General features: G+C 40.4%; 1 protein-coding gene across 8 annotated transcripts in view; it reads left to right on the forward strand.

Annotated features, from left to right (window-relative positions):
- Nucleotides 1-29: 29 nt before the first annotated feature.
- The window catches only part of VTI1A (vesicle transport through interaction with t-SNAREs 1A), a 361,732-nt gene continuing 336,379 nt past the window's right edge, over nt 30-25,382 (forward strand). For 2 of the 8 annotated variants that reach the window (XM_006938177.5, XM_045040680.1), the window contains exons 1-3: nt 43-287; nt 10,784-10,842; nt 15,061-15,171. In XM_006938177.5, the coding sequence (XP_006938239.1) occupies nt 194-287; nt 10,784-10,842; nt 15,061-15,171 (264 nt within the window). In that variant the 5' untranslated portion in view covers nt 43-193. Of the gene's footprint in view, nt 288-10,783; nt 10,843-15,060; nt 15,172-25,382 lie in introns of all 8 variants that reach the window. The other 6 variants (XM_019813825.3, XM_003994414.6, XM_045040678.1 and 3 more) reach the window with 5 other exon arrangements.

Below are 25,382 nucleotides of genomic sequence, written 5' to 3' on the forward strand. Positions count from 1 at the left end.
AACGCATGCAGGCCAATTTCCGGAGGACTGAGATTGCGACGAACAACCAGGAAGCGGCCCGGCTGGGAGCTGTCCCCGGTTCTCCGCTCTGCTGTCGAGGCCGCCTCCGGGGTCCTTACACCGTGTTCCTCTGTCCCGCGTGGCCTCTGCCACGACCTGGGCCTCGGCCCGGGCCGATCACTCCGGAGCCGCCATGTCATCCGATTTCGAAGGCTACGAGCAGGACTTCGCGGTGCTCACGGCAGAGATCACCAGCAAGATTGCGAGGGTCCCTCGACTCCCTCCTGGTGAGAGCCCTGACCCCGGCCGCGCGGGGGTGGCCCCGAGGGCGCCGAGGCTCGCGGGCTGTGGAGCGTCTCTGAGGCGCTAGGTGGTTCAGGGGCCCTTCCGGGGCGAAGCAGTCTGACCTGCTTGAGGGTAAAGGCAGAATCCAGGCTGGGTTGTGGAGTGCCGCGAAAAGAGCCTTCGGTATTTGAACCTTCTGGGCTGGAATCTGGACTTCGCCGCCTTGTTACTTGTACAACCTTGGGAACGTTTCTCTGAGTCTTCGTTTTTTGTTCTATTTTGTTTTGTTTCATTTGTAAAATAGAGATGTGAGTATTACAAGAGAATGAATGAACGTACCTAGATCGTAGGTCTGCAATATGCACTACCGTTGTTTTGTTAGTAATAATACTATTACATTCGGCCAAATAGGATTAAGAGCTATGGTGCCTGGATTCAAAACCCCACTCTGCCACTTAAGAGTCGTGGCACTTAAAAAGTTTCTTAAACCTCTCTCAACTTTCCTTCTTGGTAAAATGGTGAGAACTGTACATGTCAATAGAGTTGTTGTGGAGATTAAGTGATTTAACATAGGGAAAGCCCTTTTTTGGTGCTAGCTGCTATAATCGTTAGTATTTTTCATACCCCCAACCCCATTTCTTATTTCTCATCCTTCTTGGAAGACTGCAACCCACTTTTATGTAAAACTTGGTACAGGATAATTTTTCTCACTTTTAGGATTCCACATATCCCATCGAGAAGTGTTCTTGTTCTTGTTTTAGAACTTTTAGCATATCTTACTTGCCATGCTAATCTGTCAACTCTGAATGTGGGAGCTATGTTTGATTTCCTTGGCATTTACTTAGAAAGGGCTCAGAAAGACGTTTAAGTAAATAAACAGTTGAATATAAATATATATATATTTTTTATTCTGAGACATTGTTTTTAGGATTTATCTTTCTCTAAGTACATATTTAATTTGAGTAGTTAGTTGCAGGTAAGATTGTTACTTGTGGCTTAGTTTCGCTGGGGAAACTGAGCTGTCATCTGCACTTGACCCTACCTTGGCTCTGGGGTATAGTGTGCAGAAAAGAGGGTGCTCACTGATCTGTGAACTAGTGGGCAGCTTCCCTGTTCCCACCTTGTTAGTCAGTCCTTGATGCCAGAATAATTTCTGCTGGACCTAAGTTGTCGTTCTTCTTTCCCTTTCCCCCCAAACTTGTGTGTTTATAAATAATGTTCTTCCTTTATTTCTTCGTTTTCTTTCCCCTCCCCTGACCCATTTTCTATTACTAGGGACATTTGCTTGAGACCAGGATCTCTGAACTGACACCCCACTCATCCCCTGAAGTCCCAGTTAGTTCTGGAGAGGTGGATGATGTCTTAAAGAGGTTTATGAGCCCAAGTGAGGGAACAAGAGGAGAGAATCAAGGTAGCGTACCACCGAGCTCTGCTGCCTCAGAGATTTTCGTGGAGAGAGCGGCTGATGGCCTCATCACTTCATGATACATCACCTCGCCTCTTCTCTTCAGTTCCGCTTTTCTCCACTGCCCAAGACCATCTTGATTTTTGTTGTCGGTGTTGCTGGAGGCGACTTCCTTTGACTTGAGTTCCAGAGTCGCAGAGTATCAGGACTTGTGGTTTCAGTTGGATTTTTGTTCATTTTTGATTGTAACAGTTCTAACAAAGAAGCATTTTCTGTTTGGGCGAATAGCTTTTGTGTTAAGAAGGTGTTTTATAAAGTAACAAAGTCATACATGGGTGCAAAGTTGTAAAAGCTGTTTCCAAGAAAACAGTTTTTGTTACAGTTTTCTTCTTCCTCGTCTTTATGTTTTAATGTAATGATTCTTACCATTTTGAAGGAAACCTTTGATTTAGGTACCTTAAAAATAAAGCCTTGACTCACCTTACGTATAGTGTGGCGTTAGGCCCAAACATAGCAGTTACATTGGAATTGAAAAAGGACCATAGAGCTGGCACTGGAGAAATGCTTACTGACTTGACTAATTGAATAATAGTAATTCTTAAAAATGTAGTAGTTTTCCTCTTAATAGTTACTTATACTTGCTCTCTTTATAATCTGTTTCTAATTGATAAATAGAAAAAATGAAAAAAATACATCCAGTGCAGTTATGAATTTCAGATATGTCTCTGGACCATCAGTGTGTACAGCCATGAGAAAAACAGTATAATTAAAAGTAATTACAGTCCCTCCCCATCGGAACATCATTAGTGGTTGACTTAGAGGAGATGAACTGTAATTTACTTGAGTTAAAAAGTTTACAATTGGAACACACTTTACAGCCAAAGCAGTTTATTTCCCCAACTTATTAACTTATTTAAATGGAAGTAGAGTGAATAGAATTGACTGCTATGAACTTCAACCTGTGCTGTGCATACACAATGTATTAAAGTGTTACTTCCAGGGAGAATAGAAAAGATGGAGTACTTTAAAACTTTATTTTATAAAAGAAATTTGATTACTCTGTGGTATGTTTTAAACAATAAAGAGACTTTGTTCCTAGACTGAAGTGTTTGAATTTAAATAATTTTGGTACTTGGACTAGTGAAACAGATCAGTCCCTCTCGGTAATATTCTTATGGCACTGTATTTGGAATTTAATTTTAATGATTAGTGTTCGGTGGTAAAGTCAGGAAATGGATGGGTAGAAACATACCTAATTAATACTAATTGGGAAGTTCCTTTTCTTCTGGTGATGAATCCTAAGTGGGAGGATGCTTTACAGGTACAAAGTTGCCATTACATCAGGGAGGCTTCCTCAAGAATCTTAAATAAAATGTTCTTTTGCAATTATATGCTTACTTCACCATTTGCAGAGAGATAAGTGATCTTTTGTGAATCCTCCCACTTTGTGAGATTCACACATGGCACCTGTTCTCCTACTCGCGAGATGTTCAATCTTGAGCAAATTGCTTGGTCCCTTTAAGCCTGCTTCCTCCATCTTTAAATTGGCGAGAGGAGGTAATTGCTTCAACCTTACTTACAGTGTGGTAAAAATCAAATGAAAGAAAGTCTGGAACACAGTAGCACATTTTGTTTTCACCAGAAAAAGTGCGTGATAAATGAGCTATTAGCGATGTTATTAACACTGCTGAAGAACAGCTGGCAGGGTTAGACAGGACCCAGCTTCTCAGACTTTGTGGTATTAATTAAACTCTTAAAGGAAACTTGGACCTCAATTCTTGCTTCCTTTTCTGCCTAGACTAGAGTTAGGTGAATCTCTCTTGAAGAATGCCTACATTTGAAAGGATGTGAATGATCACGGTCTTTTGGATGTGAAATGGAAATTGGGCTTTGAACTCGTGATATCTAGAAGGGAGGCAGGGGAAAGAAGGGAAAGTGATGGGACGAGACAGGCATCCCTTCTGGAAGAAAATTCTCAAGTCTTGCTCATTAGTTATGCCACTCCCTGGAGGCTTTTGGAAACCATCTAGGCATAGCTGTGAATGGAAGAAGCCATAAATGTTCCATGAATCTCTCTTGCCTTTGTAAGTTGTAGTGTTTGTAGGAGGGAGAATTCAGAAAAGTTTGCTTTTATTTATGAATACTGTGGTTTGCTTAAAATACATGTGGCTCTGGAGCTGTAATGTCCACATGTAGCTACTGGACACTTGAAATGTGGCTGCAGAGTGAAATGATAATATTTTGAATGTATTGGGCTAAATATTACTAAAACTAAATATATACATGTATCACAAATAATTTTACTTGTTTCTCTTTACTTTTTAAGATGTGGATACTAGAAAATATAAAATTTCATGTGCGATTTGCATGCATTACATTTCTGTTGTTCTAGAGAGTTAGAGTTGAAGAGATGGTTCCAGTTCTAGTTCAGGAACCCGGGTGCACAGTAAATTGAAATAGCTATACTCTAATCCCATACCCACACTCTAATCCCAGAGGGACCTCTCGCCCTTCAGCAATTCAGTTAACCTGAGTAAAGGCTTCATTGATTTTTTTAAAATAACTTTTAATTTTAGAACACATTTAGATTTATAGAAAAAAATCACAAAGATAATATAGAGAACCCTATGTATCTCATGCTCAGTTTTCTTTATTAATATCTTATGTTAATATGATACATTTGTTGTTGCAGCCAGTGAACCCATATTGATACATTACAATTAAATGAAGTCCATGCAGTACTTTGTTCAGATTCCCTTTTGCTTTGTTTATTCGTTTGTTTTACCTGATGTCCTTTTACTATTATAGGATCCAATCGAGGATACTACAAGACATTTGTTAATCATGGCTTCTTATGTTCTTCTTAGCTGTGACAATTTTGTCAGGCTTTTCTCTAGACTTCAGTTTGGAGGAGTCCTGGTAGGACATTCTCTAGAATGATCCTCAGTTGGGATTAGCCTGATGCCTTTCTCGTGATCAGACTGGAGTTACAGGTTTGGGGGAAGAAGAGTACAGAAATAAAGCATGATTTTCATCACATTCCATCAAGAATATATACTGTAACTTTATTTATCACTACTGATGCTAACTTTGATCACCTGACTGGGTAGTGTTTGTCAGGTTTCTCCACTGTAAAGTTACTCTTTCTCCTCTTTTCCATATTCTTTGGAAGGAAACCATATGCATAGCCCACACCTCAGGAGTTGGGCATCAGACTCCACCTCCTCGAAGGCTTAGCATCTGTGTTAATCATTTGGGATTCTCTGCAGGGGAGATTTTGTCTGTTCTTCTCCGTTTGCTTATTCCGTCATTTATATCCACGGATTCATGCTTTTATTTTTTTCTTCTCTTGTATTCCAACACTGGTTTATTTTGTTGCTCACATTGTTCCAGCTTTGACCATGGGAAGCCCCTTCAGCTGGCTTCTGTGTACTCTTCATATACCCCTATTATTGCAGGTTTGGTTTTTGGTTTTTCCTTTTTAGCACTGTCTTACTCTCCAGGGTACTCCAACATCATCTTGTGCTTTTCCCATACCAGTCCTAGATTAGCCATTTCTACAAGGAATCCAACTTCCTTTTATTGAGAAATGGTGTTAGCAACCAAGATCTGGACACTAGGTATGCCCATAGCTCCTGGGGTTTTATTGCTTCTGGTCCCTCAGCTGAAAGACAAGGAAATGCATGTGTGTATAGTGAATCACGTATGTATACATACCAAAAAATATTTGTATGTGTAACCGTCTATGTTAAGTTAAACACGAGTTCGTATTGCTGTCTCCAACTCTAATCTGTTATTACATGGATCATTCTAGAATGGCTTTGTTTCACTAGTGACCATTCTCCACCATGCTACATAGTGTAGCATTAGTAACATATCCATTTTTAAGTTCTCTAATATAAAAAGTTCCTCTGTTAGTACTTTCACTCCGCATTTCCCAGTACATAATTTTCACTGCTGTTTTCTCTAAAAATACCTGCATTGCACAAAGACAGGTAGCAGCAACTGAAATCAAGTTCTCTCTGACACTTGCAGTACTTTATAGGGGGTGTGCAAGGCTCGCGAAGACCTTCTTTTGTTACTGGCAAAAAATCATACTATATAGGTTTGTGTGTAACACAAGCACGAGGCACTTGTGCTAATATCGAGTGGGGAAGGGAAGGTCATGCTATGCAAAGACTTAGGTGTATATCAGCATTCATCAAGCCTATATACAAAAAAGGTGATGACATTTGTTCATATAGTGCATTTTATGTAGGGTATCAGTGGTGAAGACTCAGTTCTGGAAAGCAGACCTTGTTGGAGTTCCAACTCCGCAACTTACTAGCTGTTTAACTTTGGAGAAATTCTTTAATCACTCTGAGTTTGTTTGCTTGCCTGAGAATGGGATAATGCTAGTATCTCCAAAGGGTTGTCTTGAGGGTTGACTGTGATAATGTTCAACACACAGCCCTGTGAAACTAATGATAGCTGTTAGTTATGAAGTTCTGAATCTTAGGAACATGCCATTTGTAAAGGGGATGCCATTTGGCGTGGAAAGCATGAAGCTTTCTTGGGAATACATATGAATTGTGCTAGAAGGTTGCCAAAACTTAATGTTGGTAGATATTTCCAAGGTCACCTGGTTCAGTCTTTCTTTCTTTCCTTTCTTCCTCATTCATGCTTTCCTCCTAAATCATCACCTTTTCATTCTTTTCTTAAAGATGTGAGAAATACAGGATTAGGACAAAGACATGTGAAGAGTGGTCTCTGCCTCCAAGGAGCTGGAAATGAGGGTGAAGAGACAACTACACCAGTTTCTAATGACCATCAGAGCCACTAGAGCAGAGCACAGAGGTCTGGGAGTTCAGAGGGGATAACATCGGTCCCAGGAAATCACCTGGAAGGATAGGTGGGATTTAGCAGACAAAAAATGGGGAAAGGGTATATTCAAAGAGGTTGCAAAAAGTGGGCACAGTAGGTATCTGTTGTTTTTGGGGTCCCCAGAATCCTCCATTCTATCTTCTGATAGCAGCACCTCAATTTTCCATTGAGGAACTACCTCAACCCAGTCTTGGTGGAACTGACAGGCCACCTATCCAGATCAAGAGGTGAACACATTACCCACGTGAGTGCATTCCTAGAATGTTTGCTGGGATTCGAATCATGAGCAGAGTGAGCAGAGAAGAGAGTTGGCCTCGCTGTTCGAGACCCTCCCTTTGCAGAGACTGTCAGTGAGTTCCTGCTCCCTTGGTACTCGAGCCACCCCGGGAACTGTCCTTTCCGAGCTTGGGGGCTCATGTTTACCATTGACTCTATGAGTCACTCCAGTGTGTTCTAATAAGATTTCCCGCTTCTAATTCTAATAGCTGTCTTTCTAATAAATTCCCTTTTTTGGCTTAGGTTATTAGCCAGACTCAATTCTTTTAGATTCAGCCACAGAGACCTAAATGGTAGCTTAAACAAAGGGTTGGAGCGGGAAACAAAAATAAGAGAGAGATGTGTTTGGGTAAAAATCAATTGTCTGCTTAGCATGTAGAGTACACACTAGAGAGCTAGTAGTTGGAAATAAAGTTGGACAGGTTGCTTGGATCTAGAATGTGGAACACCTTGACTGCTAGGCTCAAGTGATGCAATCATAGCCAGGTTTTGGGGAGATTAAAGGGTAGAGAGGAGCAAGTATGAAGGCAGGGAAACCAGGGTGGTTGGTAGCCTCGCTTCTTTTGTCAATGTTTACACCATCCTGCATTATTTACTCAATTAATCATCATTTTTCAAGAACTGATCACATGACAGTCTCAGTGCTAGATTTTAGGACTATAAAGATAATCAAGACATGAGTCCTGTATTCCCAAAGCCCCCAACCTAGGAGGTGGTAAGTGTGACAGATAAATTATTGGACTCAGGTAAGAGTTCTAGGTGTTTCTGTAAGGGAGAGTGACTAACTTTTTTGTTGGGTTAGGAAAGGCTTTGAAGAGATGGTGATTTCTGAAGTGAGTTTTGAATAGCAGTTTGCCAGGTAGTCACAGTGGAGGTGGGCATAGCCATTGGGATTAAAGGTCTTGGGTCCTGGAAATATATCAGGATTAGAGATAAAGATTTGGGATCATAAATGTGTAATATGGCAGCTTAAAAATGGTAGTGGGATGAAATTGTCCAGGGACATAGGCAATAGTCATAAGAGAAGAAAAGCAAAGACTGAACTCCAAGGAACACCAACACTTAAAGGATAAATGGAGGGAATGGATGCCGGCAGAGGACATGGAGACAGAAGTGAGCCTGTAGGAGGATCACAGAATCAGAGTGTTGTGGAAGCCAGGAGATGAAAAAGTGACAGGATGGGAGGAGCAGGAGGTCTGATGCCACAAGATTAAGGAAACGTAGGACCAGAGAGTGTCTCATTTGTTTGAGCAAAGGAAAGGTCATCAGACTGAAGAGTCACTTCAGTAGAATGGTGGGGGATGAGAGCAAGATTATAGGGAGGAAATGGGAGATGAGGAAGGCCAATTGTGACTGTGGGTGTAAGAGAGAGACATTATTAGCAAAGGGAAATACAGGACAAGGAAGGCTTCTGGTTTTGTTTTGTTTTGTTTTGTGAGAAAAACTTGCTTATTAGTTCTGGACTAATAAGCATGGACTTATGCGTGGACTTAGCACCTTAAAGAAAACAAGATGTTCCTTCTGAACCGTAAATTCATAATCTCACTCTTGGTCCAGGATGGGCTTGTCTTATTTCATATTCTGTTCTATCACAAAAATACAGTGTGGTTCTATTATAACTTATGGAGATATTGGGCAGATTCATATGTGCCAGAAGGAAATAGATTTGGGGTCATGTACTAAAATTTTAACCTGGCCATATGTAGGCTTTTTCAAAGAAGCAAAATCAAACAAAATTTTAATTTCAAATGTGCATTTTTCGTAGGGTGAAATGCTTGGAGTGTATACAAAACGTACGTGATAGCTAGCCCCGTAGTTTAGGGGGATCAAAGGGAAGGGGTTTGGATTAGCAGAACCTCATTTTTCTAGTAAAATGATAACTTCTCCTGAACATTCCCCACTTACTGTTGACGATCCTTCTGAAGGGCTAGTCAGCCACTAAATGTACCCATTTCAAGCTTCATGATTTCTCTAGTTTCTTGTATTAGTCAATAGTCATTAGGTTCACAAAAACCTAACTTTAAAGAAAAAGAAGGGACAGCTGGATGGCCCAATCAGTTAAGCGTCTGACTCTTGGTTTTGGCTCAGGTCATGATCTCATGGTTCATTATGAGTTCAAGCCCTGCATTGGGCTGTCTGCTGTCAGCACAGAGCCTGCTTCAGATCCTCTCTCCACCACCCGCCCCCTTCTGCCCCCTTGTCCACTCGTGTGCATGTGCGTGCTTTCTCTCTCTCTCAAAGATTAAACATTAAAAACAAAAAAAGATATCTGTTAATTCAAGAAAACAAATCATGATAAAGTCAAGCAAAACCTGTGTCAGAGTTATCTGGAACCAGAAACTAATTAACGAAATCTACGTACCTAATCTACCTCCCTCCCTACCTACTACCTATCCCTCAGCTTTGTTTCTAAATATAGACTTCATTCTCAACCACTGCAAAGCAACTTGCTTCTTGTAGCTCAAACAATGGATGCCAACAGCTTCTAGACTTATGTTGTCATAACTCCACCAAGAGAGAGGAAAAGATTTTGCTATTGCTGTAGGACTTTGATTGGTCTGCTTGAGTTATATGCCTACTCCACTTCCACCCCCCAGAAAAGTGTGGCAAGAGGGATTGAGCTACTGGGATTGGTCCAACTAGGGTGAGAAGCCCATCCTTTGCTAGGTCACTGTGATCAAAGGGGCAGGATCATAGAAGGAGATAGAATCTCCCATTGACCTGCTTGGTGAAGAGGAAAGCCTCAAAAGAGTGAGGTTACTGCCTGAGAAAAGAAGGGTGTTAGACACGAAACTGTAAATTGTTCAGTAAATTCGCTTGGCACAAAACTTAGGTTCCGTCTCTGAATAAATGGACTGATTGTTTTGGAATGGGGGCAGGGAGAAGTTTTCTGAAAATATCTGCTAGGACACGTCTCTCAGAAAAGGGAAGTATAGTTGAATTATAACTTGATGGTGGTGAAGTTTGAATAAACTACATCCAGAGACTTAGCACTTCATAATTTAAAAGTAAGTTTACTTGCATCAGCCTTGTGAGCTAAAAAGAATCCAGTCCTAAAATTTCCATTTTAGACAGTACAAACTGAGTCTCAGAAAAAAAACCTCTTTCTTATCTAGGATCCCACAACCAGCAAGTAAGTAATGACTTTGGGTTTAGAATCAATAGTTCTTGGGGCACCTGGGTGGCTCAGTTGGTTAAGTGTCCGACTTCAGGTCATGATCTCACTGTTGGTGGGTTCAAGCCCCACGTCGGTCTCTGTGCTGACAGCTCAGAGGCTGGAGCCTGCTTCAGATTTGGCATCTCCCTCTCTCTCTCCCCCTCCCCCACTCGCACTCTGTCTCTGTCTCTTGAAAATAAATACATGTTAAAAAACAATTTAAAAAAATAAAAGAATCAATAGTTCTGACTTCAAATATTTCTTCCATTACAGTCAATACGTAATGAAAGTACTAACTTTTAAATTTTTTTTTAATGTGTATTTATTTTTGAGAGAACACAGAGTGCGAGCAGGGGAGGGGCAGAGAGGGAGGGAGACGCAGAATCCAAAGCAGGCTCCAGGTTCTGAGCTGTCAGCACAGAGCCTGATGCGGGGCTCAAACTCACGAACCGTGAGATCGTGACCTGAGCTGAAGTCGGACGCTTAACCATCTGAGCCACCCATGCTGCCTACAAGTATGATCTTTTAAAGGATTGTAAGATCACACCCCGTTTTAGGAATTATTTTTTTTTTTAATGTACCTTTTTTTCAAGTTTTATTTAAATTCCAGTTAATTAGCATACAGTGTAATATTAGTTTCATGTAGAGAATTTCGTGATTCATCACTTACATACAGCACCCAGTGCTCACCACCACAAGTGCCCTCCTTAACTCATCACCCATTTAACTCATGGGTTAATACAATTTAAAGTTGATGTGTATCCTTAGCAATTCCTTGGTATTCTTGTCTGTTTCAGATGAGAAGAAGCAGATGGTTGGCCACGTGGAGAAACAGCTCGAAGAAGCGAAAGAATTGGTATGTGCAGACTCAGTGATATGTTTTCACATCAACCCAGAGCCGTTTATGCCGATGCCTTCCTCTAGTCTGCTTTGTACACTGTAGAAACGTGACACATTTCCGATTAGCAGTTTATAATTCCGAAGTCATCAGTTTTTCCATTGAAGAGAATTTAATAGTCTCTTGGGATTGTATTCTTCTTAATGAAGGTGACGCATTAAGTGACTCCCCTTTATTTTCCTTCATAATACGTTTCCTAATAGGTATAAATAGCTAATGCTTGTTATAGGCATACTCACTACCAGGCACTGGGTTAAACACATTACTTGCTTTATCATATTTAATGTTCACACTAGTGCTGTGAGACAAAGGCTGTCTGTCAAAAAGTGTTAAGGACCTGAGATGTTCCCCTGTTGCTTTGTGACAGCTAAGTTTGCGATAGTGTCATGGATGCTGGTGGAAGACAGGAGATTCCTCGGTCAGAGGCAAAAGAACTTTATTACGGCAAAAGGTGCCACCCGAGTCTCAGCACAATTGCCTCAGTTCCCTGAGCCCCAGTTCCCACAGGAGTGACGCGGGTTTGCCTGGAAGAATGTCTACCCACAGCAGAATACCTTCCGGGAAAGGAACCTGGAGCCTGGGAAATGCCTTGCTTTGTAGCAGCCTGTGAGCAAGCCTGCTGTTTGTCCCGGAGGGGCCCATTATTTCCTCCCCCAGGGCTATTCCCTATAAATACAACCCTGAGAAATGGCTTGAAAGGAGCAGTCAGGGCCTTGTATTCCTGACATGCCCAGCAAGACATGTGGGAATGTGAGAGACCCACAGAGGAGTGATTCTCAGTGCCATTATTCTCCCGTTCTGTAGGTGGGGAAACTGAGGCCCCGGAAGATTATGTAACTTTGAGGTCCTACGCCACAAGTGGTGGGGTAAGAGCTTGTATTTAAACAGGCTATACCCAGAGCTCTGGCTTATCTTCTACTTTTTGATATAAATATATTTGCAAATCAAGGAACAAAAAGTTTGAAAAGGTGTTGTTTCCCAGTTTGGGGTTTTAAAGCCAAGCTTTACAAGCACGACTCTGCTTGTGGCCGCAATGGGGTCCTAAATGAGAGTGTTGCTTCCCTACATACTGAAGGGCACTGCCTGGTGTTCCTTCGGTACCCGCTTGCTAATATCCTTACAACAGTTTCCCCGAGTGTGTTTCTGGTGACTGCTGCTGCCAGGTCAAATAAGTTTGGGAAACTAGCTGGCTTAAATAGAATTGGAGGGTGGCATCTTTTTTTGGTTGTTGTTTTTCTGCAGAATCCTCTTGGACCCTTAAGTAGGCTAGGAGGCATTATGGATCTCTAAGAAGGGACTATAGGGGCCAGCTAAAGCGTGGAGCCTTTCCAGAGTTATTCAACTGAGTTACTTTTCTTGACAGGGTCATACACAAGGGGCTGCTGTTTTAGAGGGTCTGAAGAAATAGGTGGCTGTCATTCGCCACTGCACAGCAGACCTTTGCTCCGTGACTTTGGGCGCGGAGGCAGCGAGTTGCACAGCCGCTACTTTGTCTTCTCTGTCGCTGGCTCTCTTCTAGCCATCAGAGTGTCGGATGCTCTCCGGACCCTGCAAGGTCAACTTCTCATCTCTGCTGTGCTGTCACTGCCTCTACAGTGGCAGCTTTGCGTCCAACTCCAGCTTCGAATGCCTGTCTCAGTTTTGAAAGTTGCCCCCTTTTCTCAAATGCTTTTCTCCGTACTTTCTTTTCTTTTTATATTCGACTCTTTCTCTCATGCTTCCTGGCCTTCGTGTAACAAGACTGACCTTCTACACAGCGTAGCTGCGAGTCAGGACTGTCCTGCCTTCCAGCTGGCAAGCGCATTCTGAATGGAACTGTACAAGTAGTCAGTTGTTTGGATCCTGAGTTGACGGCTTATAGTGTTGAGTTCTTAGGAGCAGTTTTTTTGCATCAAAAACTGTGTTTTGGTTTGTTGACCTTCTTTTGGAGCCATCAAGTTACTTAATGATGTTAGAAAGCTGGTTTCCCAAGAGCCAAGATTTTACTGTACCAAGAAGTATAAAACGTAGTTATACCTCATGGAGCTTATAACTAACATAAAGAATTCTGTCTAAGATATGTGTTTCTGTTTGTTGAAAATGATCAGACAGCGAATTTACTTAACTCTGATGACAACCTTGTTAAGGATACTCTCAGTGTATTACACTCTCTCCTTTGGATGAGGACCCTGGCAGAAGCACTTGTTTTTGATTTTGCTTATCAGGATTACTTGTGTTTCTGCTGAACAATCGGTTTGTGTTAATCTCTTGGACACTGCTAGTCTTGGGTTTACCATGTCTCCCGCTTTATGTTGGCCACGTGAATGTTGTGACAACATGAAGCCAAGCTCACGTTAGCCTTACTGCTGGTGTCATTTGAAGTGCTTGCTGTGTGTTTCCTTTTTTTCTTTCTTGCCTCCTTTTAATTTCATTTCCAGTGTCTTTATAAAATGCATTAAACAAAAGTGAAGTCAAATCTCGGATTTTCACTTACATGTACTTTGGCAGTTACTTGGATGATTCTGCTCACCCTGTAAGCACTAAGGACTTAATAATGATTTCAGAGAAGTGAAATAATTGCCTTGCTGAGTAACTATTTAATTTATTGGTGCTTCACATTTATGTAGAGATATGGTAATAATTTAAGTGGTCACCACTTAAGTCAACCCTAATTAAAACTATGTCTCTCTCTCTTTTCTTTCTTTCTTTCTTTCTTTTTTTTTTTTAAATAAAAATTAAGGCCTGTGAATTGAAACATGGTATTCTGGGTATCTGAGTGCTGCTATTATTCAGTCCCTAATGCTGGACGAGTAAGGGGTATATAAGTGATAAGCTTATAGTAGTTAGGGAAATAACTCATTAGAATACTTTATTTTTTTTAATTTTTTTAATGTTTATGTATTTTTGAAAGAGAGAGACAGACAGAATGCAAGCAGGGGAGGGGCAGAGAGAGAGCGAGACACAGAATCCGAAGCAGGCTCCAGGCTCTGAGCTGTCAGCACAGAGCCTGATGTGGGGCTCGAACCCATGGACCGTGAGGTCATGACCTGAGCTGAAGTCGGACGCTTAACCGACTGAGCCACCCAGGCACCCCTAGAATACTTGAAAAGGTAAAATATATAGCAGCGTTTTTGGATGTGAGTTTATTAGACATGGCCAGAGCCAATTTGCTGCTGTTGTTGGTTTTTGTTTCTTAATGCCAAGTATAAAGAAGCTACCTCTGATACCTTGTGTCGTACTTGCTCTATTTCTTCTTCTTCATCAGTAATCACCTCTACGATTCTTCACATTAATCTGGCGATTATCAAGCAAGAGACACTGTTGTAAGCACATTATGAGAATTACGCCTTATAATCTTCACAGCTGTCCTACAGAAGACATACTATTTATAGAAATGAGAAAGTAAGGCCCAGATAACTTAATAAACCGGTCCAAAGGTGCATGACTAGTAAATAGTGGAGCCTATGATGTGGACACCGGCATCTGAATCAAAAGCCTGTGTTCTTAATCATCACCCTGTTTCTGTATCACCTCTCTTTACATGCTCGCGTGTTGTTTCCAAAGTGTTATTAGTGACAGATTATTGAAAAGTATGCTGCTGTAATTTCAGTGAGCTTTGTGTAATTTAGCATATTACTGTATCCATTTAACTCTATTATCAACATGGTTATAAAGTAGGAGTCCGGCTGGAGGCTGAGATCACATATTGGTTGGCATGTGATTTCCCTAATCAGAAAAGAGTTTCCAGAAGAATTTTCACCAAATGACTAAGTCTGGGCTGGCCTTTTATAGAAAGGGTAGAAATAATGGTTTGTTTTAGGTTCCCATAGTCCTGGTAGTTTGGGGTCAAAAGACCACCCAGGTTGGGTTGGATTGAATGATAGGACACACCGAAGGTATTAAAATTGTTATTATTGAGGATATTTGGATTAATGCATATGTTCTAAAAAACATTCTTGGCAAAGTGAGTGCTTTGTCACTCTGTGTGTCACTAACTCAGTAACTATTTGTTGACCTAAACAAAAGTTAAGCACAGAAGCAGTCCCATTGTTACTTGATCATGGGCAGCTAGCTCCCTCAGCCCGGCCCCTCCAGTGGAAAATGAGGAATTGGGACTAAATCATTTCAACTCTAGATGTCTGGCCAAATAAAGTGCAAGCATATGGTATAAGTCATGTGTTCTTCTCACCCTTCCAGCTTGAACAGATGGATCTGGAAGTCCGAGAGATCCCACCCCAAAGTCGAGGAATGTACAGCAACAGGATGCGAAGCTACAAGCAAGAAATGGGCAAGCTTGAAACAGATTTTGTGAGTCAGATTCTACCCTCTGTCACATTTACTAATCTTTAACTGAATTTTCACCTGTATTTTTTTATTGTTTCCTCCACACACCTCAGTTAGCATGACACGCATCGTCTCTAGGAGCTTGTGCCGGGGACAAGCACAGCTTTCGCTGTTGGTAACTTAGGGGTCTAAAAATGCTTGGGGCGCCTGGGTGGCTCAGTCGGTAAGCGTCTGACTTTGGCTCAGGTCATGATCTCATGGTTCGTGGATTCGAGCCCTGCGTTGGGCTCTGTGCTGACAGCTCGGAGCCTGGAGCCTGCTTCGGATTCTGTGTCTCCCTCTCTCTCTGCCCCTCCCCTGCTTGCACTGTGTCTCTGTCTCTGTCTCTGTCTCTGTCTCTGTCTCTCTCTCTTAAAAAAGTAAACATTAAAAAAAAATTTTTTTTATGCTTAAAGAGCTAGCTAATGACAGAATATGAGGGATGCTGGATTCACGACTCACAAGTAGATCCAAAACCTGTGGTCCTCTGAGTTTAGACAGTATTTATTGCCACTTAGCATTTGTTAGAATTTTGAAGCCGAATTTTGGGCCTTTTCATAGTCTGCAGGCTTTAAGATGCCGTGTCCACAGATGGACTTCAGGGACTCATGAATGTCCTGAAATTATATAGGTATTTTTGGATATCCATTTCGCTGTGCACTCTTTTCCTGGGATGGGTACCATAGACTTTATTAGAGTCTTAAAAGGATACATTACACTTTTCCAATCAAAAGGACAAAAGGAATTCAGCTGATAATTCGTACAAGTGATCCTTTCCACCAATTGCTCCATGAGAATATTTAGCTTTCTCTTCCTATACATCCGACTTTCAACTCTGCCCACTTTAGAGCAAATTTAAGAATGTAAATGTAAACGTATAATGTTGAAATTGTTAGTAATTAGAAAGTCACAAGTGAATAAAAAGATACAGCTGAGCAACTCCACTTCTGGACATCTATCCAAAGGAATTAAAAGCAGGGTTTCAAAGAGCTATTTGTACATCCACGTTCTAGCCTCATTATTCACACCACCAAAAGATGGAAGCAACTCAGTGTCCAGCAACAGGTGAATGAATAAACAAAACATGGTACATGTGTACAATGGGGTATTACTCAGCCTTAGAAATGGAGGAAGTTCTGACATATGCTGTGACATGACATGACATGACATGACATGACATGACATGCTTGAGGACATTATGCTGAGTGAAACAAGCCAGGCACAAAAGATAAATACTATATGATTCCATTTATATGAGGTATCTAGAGGACTCAAATTTAGAAGACAGAAAGTAGAATGGCAGTTTCTGGGAGCTGGGGGGGAGGGGAAAATGGGCAGTTATTTAATGGATATAGAGTTTAAGTTTTACAAGATAACAAGTTCTAGAGATGGGTTGCTCAACATGTGAATATATTTAACACTGGTAAACGGTATACCTAAAAATGATGAAGATGGCATATTTTATGTGTAGTTTACTGCTTAAAAAAAATAAAGATACAGATGAAGAAAGATCTGAGCTTCACCTATAAGTGACAGAGGAGTCATGTCTTGACAGGTGAATCAACTTCACTTCTGACCCTGGGGTTCAAATTCATAAAGTCCAGAGTTTATAAGGGTCTTTCCACCTCTTCTCCTGCCTTAGGTGTTTTACTTATGAAGGCTGTGCCTTCTAGACTACAGTGGTACCAAACCTAGTCGAAATTCCACCTAGAATCTAGAGATTGGGTGATTTGCAGTTATGCATGTTTATTTTATATTTTAGTAGATATTTTCCTGAGGAGTTGAGATAGGCTATGTCAGTGGCTCTGATGCAATTGCCTTTTAAATTGTGTTTCTATTAATTACAAAAAGAGAAAAAAAAATCAGAATCCATGATGGGCCTAAACTGAGAAAAGAAATGTGGCTGCCTAGCTCCTGTGCTCTGTGCTAGGTAAAACCTTCTCTAACTGCTTTGGGAAAGGTAGGCTATCTTAGCAAGAATAGGAGATATAGTGAGAAAATTAAATTGATTTAAGAATTTGACCACTCGAATTTATACTCAGACAACTCTAATTAAAGTTAATGTTTCAATATAAATGATGAATGTAAAGTAAAACATTTATGAGGATTGTTTTAGTTTGCTAACCTCATCTTTATGAAACTCCTTTACAAAGATTTCTCTCTTGGTTTCTAAAGTAACGAACTATATTAGTTTGTGAGGGCTACCATAAGCAGTGCCACAGACTGGATGGTTTAAACAACAGATCTGTACTTTCTCACAGTTCTGGAGGCTCAGAGTCCAAGGTCAAGGTGTCAGCAGGTGTGGTTTCTCCCTAGGCCTCTTTCCTTGGCTTGTAGACAGCCGTCTTCTCCCTGGGTCTTCACACTGTCTTCCCTTTGTGTCCGTGTTCTCATTTCTTCTTATAAGGAACCAGTCACATTGGATTAGAGCCCACCCTAATGATCTCATTTATAGTCAATTAACTCTTCTCCAAATGCAGTCACTTTCTGAGGTACTGAGGATTAGGACCTCAACATCTGGAGGTAGACACAACTCAACCTATAACACTGAATTTAGTCGTAATCTTTTCTTCTTAAATTTTTTTTCAGAAATTAAGTTGCTTTCATTGCTTATAAGTCAGCCAGTTCAATCTTCAGTGTTTTTTGTCTCTTGAAGAATATAATCCTGGGTAGAGTCCTTTAAGTATTTGGATATTATATACTTGGGTAGGTATTTCTCAGGCATATTTTCTATTATAAAGTGAAACAGAACCAGTAACTATGAACTAAACATTTATTCTCCCGGCCATCGTTAAAAATTCATGTGTTTAGGTGTATAATTGTTCACACAACTTTCTTCTCCTGTATTAGGGAGCATCCTTCACCATTACCTCCACCCCCTTCCATTGTTTAGTGACTTAACGGTTTATAAAGCGCCTTAATGTGTACTACATTTCACTGTATGAAGAGTAGAGAGAGGAGATGTGAAGGACTCTCCCCATTTACACATGATAGAACCAGGAGGTTCAGATTGTTTCTGGATTCCATTCACCACGTCTTTCTCAAGCCCTGCTGTCTATAGACACTGTCCTAGGTACTTGGAAAAAGCTGTAAGATCAAGTTTCTGCTCTCATGGGATGTAAGTACTAGTGGGGAAGACAAGAAGCAAATAGACAAATATGCAGATATCACAATTCCAGGTAGTGATACATACTGTCCATGACAATGAAGTGAGTAAAGGGGTGAAAGTGGCTACAAAGTGGTCGTGGCTGTCTTTGCTGGGGTGTTCTCTGAGGCTTGACTGAAAGAGGAAGAGGCACATTTGTTTACAGGGAGAGGCAGAAGAAAGACCTACAAGGGCACTGTAGGCATGGTAAAGACCTTGGCGTTTACTCTGGATTGAAGAGAAGCCCTTGGGGGCCGTTGAGAAGTGAGTGGTCCTTTGACTCCTGCTTTACAGCTCTCTCACTTTCCCTCACCACACGTCTCAGGAGGGATTTGAATGAGTGTGGAAGATATGTATGTAATTCCCTTTTGATTCTTACTTTCTTTGTATATTTAATGCTTTTTATTTTTAAAGGAACAAAGAGTATCTTCTTAAAGATATGTGACAACCTTCTCATGGTGATGTACCTAGAACTATTGAACCCCAAGAAAAAAGAGCACAGCTGCTCTTAACTGCAAATGAATCAGATCTGTTCTTCCCCTTGTAATATTGAGACTTTGGGGGTCATTTGTACCAACGAGGAAGAGCAGAGGACAGCCCGATACTTTTTTCTTCGACCCTCACTATCTACTTGTTATCTTTCCTTGGCCCCTCCTCTTCTTCCTGTGCCTATTCCTTAGACACTGGGTCCTTCAGGCTTCTTCTATACTTACTGCACTGTCTATCTCTGTGTAGCATCATCCACTCCCATGGCTTCCACGATGGCATCTCTACCCACCTGCATTTCTAACCAGATCTCTATAGCTCTAGATTCATGGTTCTTTTTTTTCTTTTAATTTTTTTAATGTTTATTTATATTTGAGAGAGACAGAGACAAAGCATGAGCAGGGGTGGGCAGAAAGAGAGGGAGACACAGAATCCAAAGCAGGCTTTGGGGTCTGGGCTGTCAGCACGGAGCCTAACACGGGGCTCAAACTCACAGACCATGAGATCATGACCCGAGCCAAAGTTGGATGCTTAACTGACTGAGCCACTCAGGCTCCCCGAGATTCATAGTTCTCACTACTTATTTTACCCCAGCGTTCCTTAAACACAAACACTTAAACTTGACAAGCACTAGTCACTTCAGAGTTATCATTAATTTCTTCCTCTCCAAGCACTTTGTGCTTCCAGTTGATCACTGAGAACTAGCAATCCTGCCACTTAAATACCTCCTACTCTCATCTCCACTGCTGGAAGCTTTCATGTTTCTCCATCTTGATGTTTGTAGTAGCCTTTCCTCCTTCTGTTCTTGTCTAGCTCTACACCACCCTCTGCACCAGTCTGGAATGATGTTTCTAACACACTGATCTGAATATGTCATATTGTTCCACAAAATCCCATGGAGTGCTCATTGCCTGATGAATAAAATCCAGGTCAGCTTATAGGCTTTCTGTTCTGTCCCATTGCTTCTTCACATGTCTAGGAATTGTATTATCATATGCTTGGTATTGTGGATCATACATTGTTAAAAGCCTAGGTTTTGTTGGTTTCCTTTAGAGCAGTGCATCCCAACCTTTTTTTCATTATTGCCCCCCTAAGGAATCTTTTTAGACTTTTTTTCCTAATTGCCCCTTCCTCCTCCTACCCCATGAAATTTTGATACTACAGATATACTGTATATCTGTACACTTGTCCATGTACTATGGCCCTTTGAAGGGCCCCATGTCTTTGTAATGTAGTAAATTGTTCATCCTCCCAAGAACTAATTTTTGCCTCCATGGGCATGATATAACTTCTGCTGACAATGCATGCTTTAGAGATTTCTCTCTCTCTCTTTTTCTTTCTTTCTTTCTTTCTTTCTTTCTTTCTTTCTTTCTTTCTTTCTTTCTTTCTCTTTCTTTCTTTCTTTCTTTCTTTCTTTCTTTCTTTCTTTCTTTCTCTTTCATTCGTTCATCTGTTCTTCTTTTCTTTTCTTTTTTCTTTTTATTTAGAGTAAGCTCTGTGCCCAGCATGGGACTTGAACTCACAACTCCAAGATCAGTGGTCTCATGCCAGCCAGGAACCCCTCAGAGAATGATGAGCTTTATATGGGCAAGCAGGTAACTTACTAACAGGTCAGATTGATCCTCTCAAGGTTAAGGTTTTTTAGGACATGTCTAGAGTAGACCTACTTTTGAGGTGTGGCCTTTCTTGGCTTCCACTTGAGTGACTGGAGCATCAGTGAATGCTCTACCTTATGTTTGGTCAGAATTCTGTCTCCCTGCTTTGGGTGACCTCCAGACTCTCAATTCCGCCCATAGCTCCCCAATACCTGTTCTCTGCAAGACCTCGTGGGATCTTGTCCTCTGTGTGTGCAAGTTCATTTTCAGCCACAGACAGAAGGAGGCCCCTGTTTAGATTTCTGGAGCCCCTTCTCTGTGTAGCTCCCTCCTCTCTGTTACCCTGCTAAATTCTCTCCATCTCAGTCCCAAACTCCAGTGTCTGCCTCTTAAGCTCAGTGACATGCTGTGCTCCATTTTGGCTCCACCCCCGCGTGCTGTAGTCTGGAAAGTACCTGCAGGCTGAGAGTGATGGCAACTGTGGGACTCTTTTCAAGTGTTTCTCTTCTCCAAAGGATGGCAGTTTCTACACTGCCTGTTGTCCAGTTTTTAAAAACAGTTACTTCATATGTTTCATCCATTTTTATAGTTGTTTAGAGTGGGAGGATTAGTCTTGTACTGATTGCTCTGTCATGGCTGGCATAAAACTTCAGTGTACTTTTAATGTTTGTTAGTCCCTAGCAGGTAGCCAGGTGCATCTGAGAATAAAAAATAAAAATAATAGTCTGCTGTTTACAGTGACCCATATCATAGATTTTAATTTGTAACTGAATAAGTAACTACTTAAAAGATTTAATAATCCTGTTGTAATCTGTATGCGTAATTGTGGGCAGTTAAAGGAAGGCAGTAGTTATCATTGTGTTCTCTTTTATACTGTTGCTATTCCTGCTGATTCCGTTCACTTGCCTGACTCTGTTAGCCTGGACATTTGGCCTCTTCTAGCCTCCTTTGTTCACTTTTGGCTTCTCATAGTTTCAGTGTAAGTTAGGAATATGAGGTCCAGAGGAGTTAAAAATCAGGTCATCTTATCTTTTGATGGAGAAATGGAGGACCAGGAAGACCAAATAACTTGCCTTAATGTCTGGTTTAAAGCCAGAGCCAGAGTCAGGGGCGCCTGGGTGGCTCAGTCGGTTCAGTGGCTGACTTCGGCTCAGGTCATAATCTCGCAGTTCGTGAGTTTGAGCCCCGCGTCGGGCTCTGTGCTAACAGCTCAGAGCCTGGAGCCTACTTCGGATTCTGTGTCTCCCTCTCTCTGCCCTCCCTCGCTCATGCTCTGTGTCTGTCTCTCTCAAGAGTAAATAAAACATTAAAAAAAAAAAAAATTTAAAGCCAGAGCGAGTCAAATAAGTGAAACCCACTCTCACATGTTTCCTCCATGTTGCTTTGCATTTCCCCCATCTCCAACTACACATTTCATTTCAAATCGATTTAATATCCTCTTTATTTGAAAACAATCTTTTTAATTAGAATTCAAATATTTAAATTGTTCTTGTAATTTATTTCTTCAATATTGGTGTAAGGTTCGCTAGAGAAGTGTCATGTCAGGCTATTCCAGGAAAACGAACCAATCAAAAGGAGGGGAATATGTAGTTGAGGATTTTTTGAGTTTAAGATTTTTGTTTCTTAAGAAAATAAAAGCAAGCAAAACCCGCCTAAGCGTGTACAAACAAAAAATCCTAACATTGTGTAAAATGTTTGACTAAGTCTCAGAAAGTAGAAAAAGAAGGAGCAAATACACGATGTACCAGGAAAAGGTTCCAAAAGTTAACAGGAGGACAAGGTGTGTTGAATGCCTTGTGTATCTCTGATATTGTACTGTGGTGCTGGCGCCATCTTGTGGTGTATTTGTATAGTTGCATATTTCTTTTTTTCTTGTTAACAAAGCTGAACTTCCTTTAAGACGGACACGCACGTGCAGTATTTGGGGTGGAGGAATTGATTGTAATGAGTGTTAGAAGTAGAGCTTTTTAGCCCCAGTCTCAAGTTCACTTCTATCCCAGGTCATTGGTGCCCGAATGCTGTCCTTTTCCTGTTTGGCAGACTATGTGATGTGATTGTTAGACCAGCTCCTAGTGCAAAGCTGTCTACATCAGAGAATGGCACTTCTATTGACAGTCTCAGCAGTGAGGCTGAATGGTCCTAGAAACCCAACTACCTGCAGACTATCGGAGTTGGTCCCTTAGGTCAGGGTTCAAAGGATGTTGTGGAACAGCTTGAAGCTTTTACTGCTACTACCTGCACTCTCTCTTTTAACAGGTGAATGGACAACTTGAGTATCTGAGTTTATGAGTGAAGCCAGTAGCTGTATTCTGTTTTTTTTTTTTAAGTCTAAGAAGTGCAAATGAGAAAGCTGAACTCTTTTAAATTTTGATTTTTGTTGAAAGGTCACGAACTTGATGCTTCTGTTTACATTTTATCTTTTCTGTTCTTATGACTCCCTGGGATATTTTACTTCTATTCTGCGGAAGCTGTAGAAAACCATGAAGTCATGTTTTAGAGATTTAGATAGTGTCAGTGGTAATGTGTTGTAATTACAGCATCAGCTTATCCTTCTTGCAGGAATATAAGTGCATTCTGGAAGGAAATAAGACAGCCAGATTGGGCAGAACTGTTCCAGAAAAGAAATTTTCCTCCACTGCATGCACTTAATAAACATGCTTGCCATTTTTAAAAAATTGTATTTGTTGTTTGATTTTCTGTAAAAATCATACCTGCTCATTGTAGGATATTATGAAAGTAAAGAAGAGTAAAAAGGAGAAAGAAAATCACCGTATTCCTATAACCCCAAAAGATCCACATTTTACATTTTGATTTGTTTTCTCCCAGTCTTCCCTTCCCCTTTCCCTTGCATAATTTATTGTTTTATTTTACATAATAATGATGTTTCTCAACTCACGTTTTTTCCACCTTTTTTCAACACAGGATTCTAACATTGGTATTTTTCAATTCTGTAAATTCAGAATCATTTTAGTGGGCGCATAATATTTCAGTCAATGATACTAGTTCCTCCTTTATTGAATTGTAACATGTTTCCATATATTCCCTCTGTAATTCCTTGTGCTATGATGAACATATTAGAGCTGGATTATTTCAACAGGGTTATTTCTCAGAAGGCAGATTATCACGTTAAAGGGTTTCAACAATATTATAGCTCTTATTAAAATAAGAGCTTGGAATTACATTTTTATTGTGACTCATCAGATCATTTTTGTTGTACTTTCTCAGTGTCTTCTCAGTGTTGGAATGTGATTTGAGAAATAAAATAATAAGCAGACTGGGGCTAAATACTTTAAATGCATTACTGATTTAATCCACAATTATATGAGAAGTATACTGTTATCTGTCATTATGGAGATTTTACAACTCTAAAATTAGATATAACTGAGATTTCTTTCTCTAAGCTAATCTTCCATAGAAGATATATTAATATTGGTAAGGTTCTCCATATCTGATCTCAAACTGAACTCATTTTACATCTTTGGTATTTCTTAATCAGAAACCAAAGACTATTTTAGTTATCTTGCTATGACGATGGCCTTGAAGGGAGAAAGTGACACCAAATTTATGTGCACATGTATGATTTTCCTTGTTTGCAGATATTTGCTTAAGACAGTTTTTCCTAAGGCCCTGCTATGTGAAACTGTTAAAAAAAAAAAATCATCAGGAAAGTGGCCTTCTTTGTTTGTAGGATTCTCATTCCAGGCATTGACCTTGGTAAATCTTCTACTCACAGAGCCTCCAATAATACAGAGGCTGACACAGGAAATGGACCCACTGGATAGGGAAGAAACCAAACATCTATTTTCAGCCATAGTGATGCCTTCTGGGGGGGCTGATCTGTGTGTGTGTGTGTGTGTGTGTGTCACTCTGGTCTCCTAATCCAAGATGCTGTAAAAGGTTCATGTTCTTGACCCTTCTCCCCACCATGTATACTTGAATGGAACAGTAGTATGTATTGAATATTTTATCATTGGTCTTACGTACTGAATTTGAAGTTGGCCTTAATAGATTTTCTTCACTTTGGAAGCTCTGACACTTTCTTCCAGTGTCCCTTTTTCTTCCTGATCACTGTTTTGGGCGTTAGACCATTGCCTTTAGCTTCTGTAGAGTTTTATGACCTTCAAATAATAACTTCCATCTCCACCGTAGTCATTGGCAAAGTTCAAGTGGGTACCGGCACACATATACCTATCTGTATGTGTGAGTCATTTTTTAAATTGGTGTCAGGTCTCTGATTGGACTTTGCGATTTTATTGGAATATTTTTTTCTACCTAAACTTACTAATATATATATTTTTTCAAATCATTGGAATTAAAGTTATAGTGCCATTTTATGGCAGAAGGAGTAAATGCTTGTCATGACATATGACATTTCTAGTAGTTTGAATTTTCTAAGCAGATGAAGTATATATTTTCTGGAGACAGTGCTAAATTGCTTTAAAACAAAACAAAACAAAAAAGAATATAAAGCTTATTGGTTTTAATGTAGTTGTCTCTCCTTATAATCCTTCTTAAATGACTTAACAAATTATTATCGACTTTTCTGTTTTTTGCTTGTTTTGCCTAGCCTCTTTGATCTTACCTAAGAAATAAAGAGGAAAGATAAAAACAGGTAAGATTTTTAAAGATTAATTATGAACCTGTGGCAAATTTGGCTTCATTGTTAGTCACTAGATGGCACTGTTTATTTGCAGAGTGCCATTTTTTTTTTTTTTTTTTTTAAGGAACTGGTAGTAACTGAAATTACTGCCTCATGAATAAAATATTTCTGATGGGATTTGCATTTCTATATTGGCTGAAGACACTGTTGAATGTTTTATTAACCAGCCCAGTGCAACTGTCAGCCTATTAAAGAGATCCAATGGTCCCTGTTTAGATAAATAAACTAAATAAATCCAATTCGTCAAATTGTGTTCCTGGCTGTTTATTTTCCATTCTTTTGATGTACAGTTTATTTTAAGTTAAAGCCA

Source organism: Felis catus, chromosome D2, assembly GCF_018350175.1.
Source record: "Felis catus isolate Fca126 chromosome D2, F.catus_Fca126_mat1.0, whole genome shotgun sequence".
Classification (NCBI taxonomy): Eukaryota; Metazoa; Chordata; class Mammalia; order Carnivora; family Felidae; genus Felis; species Felis catus.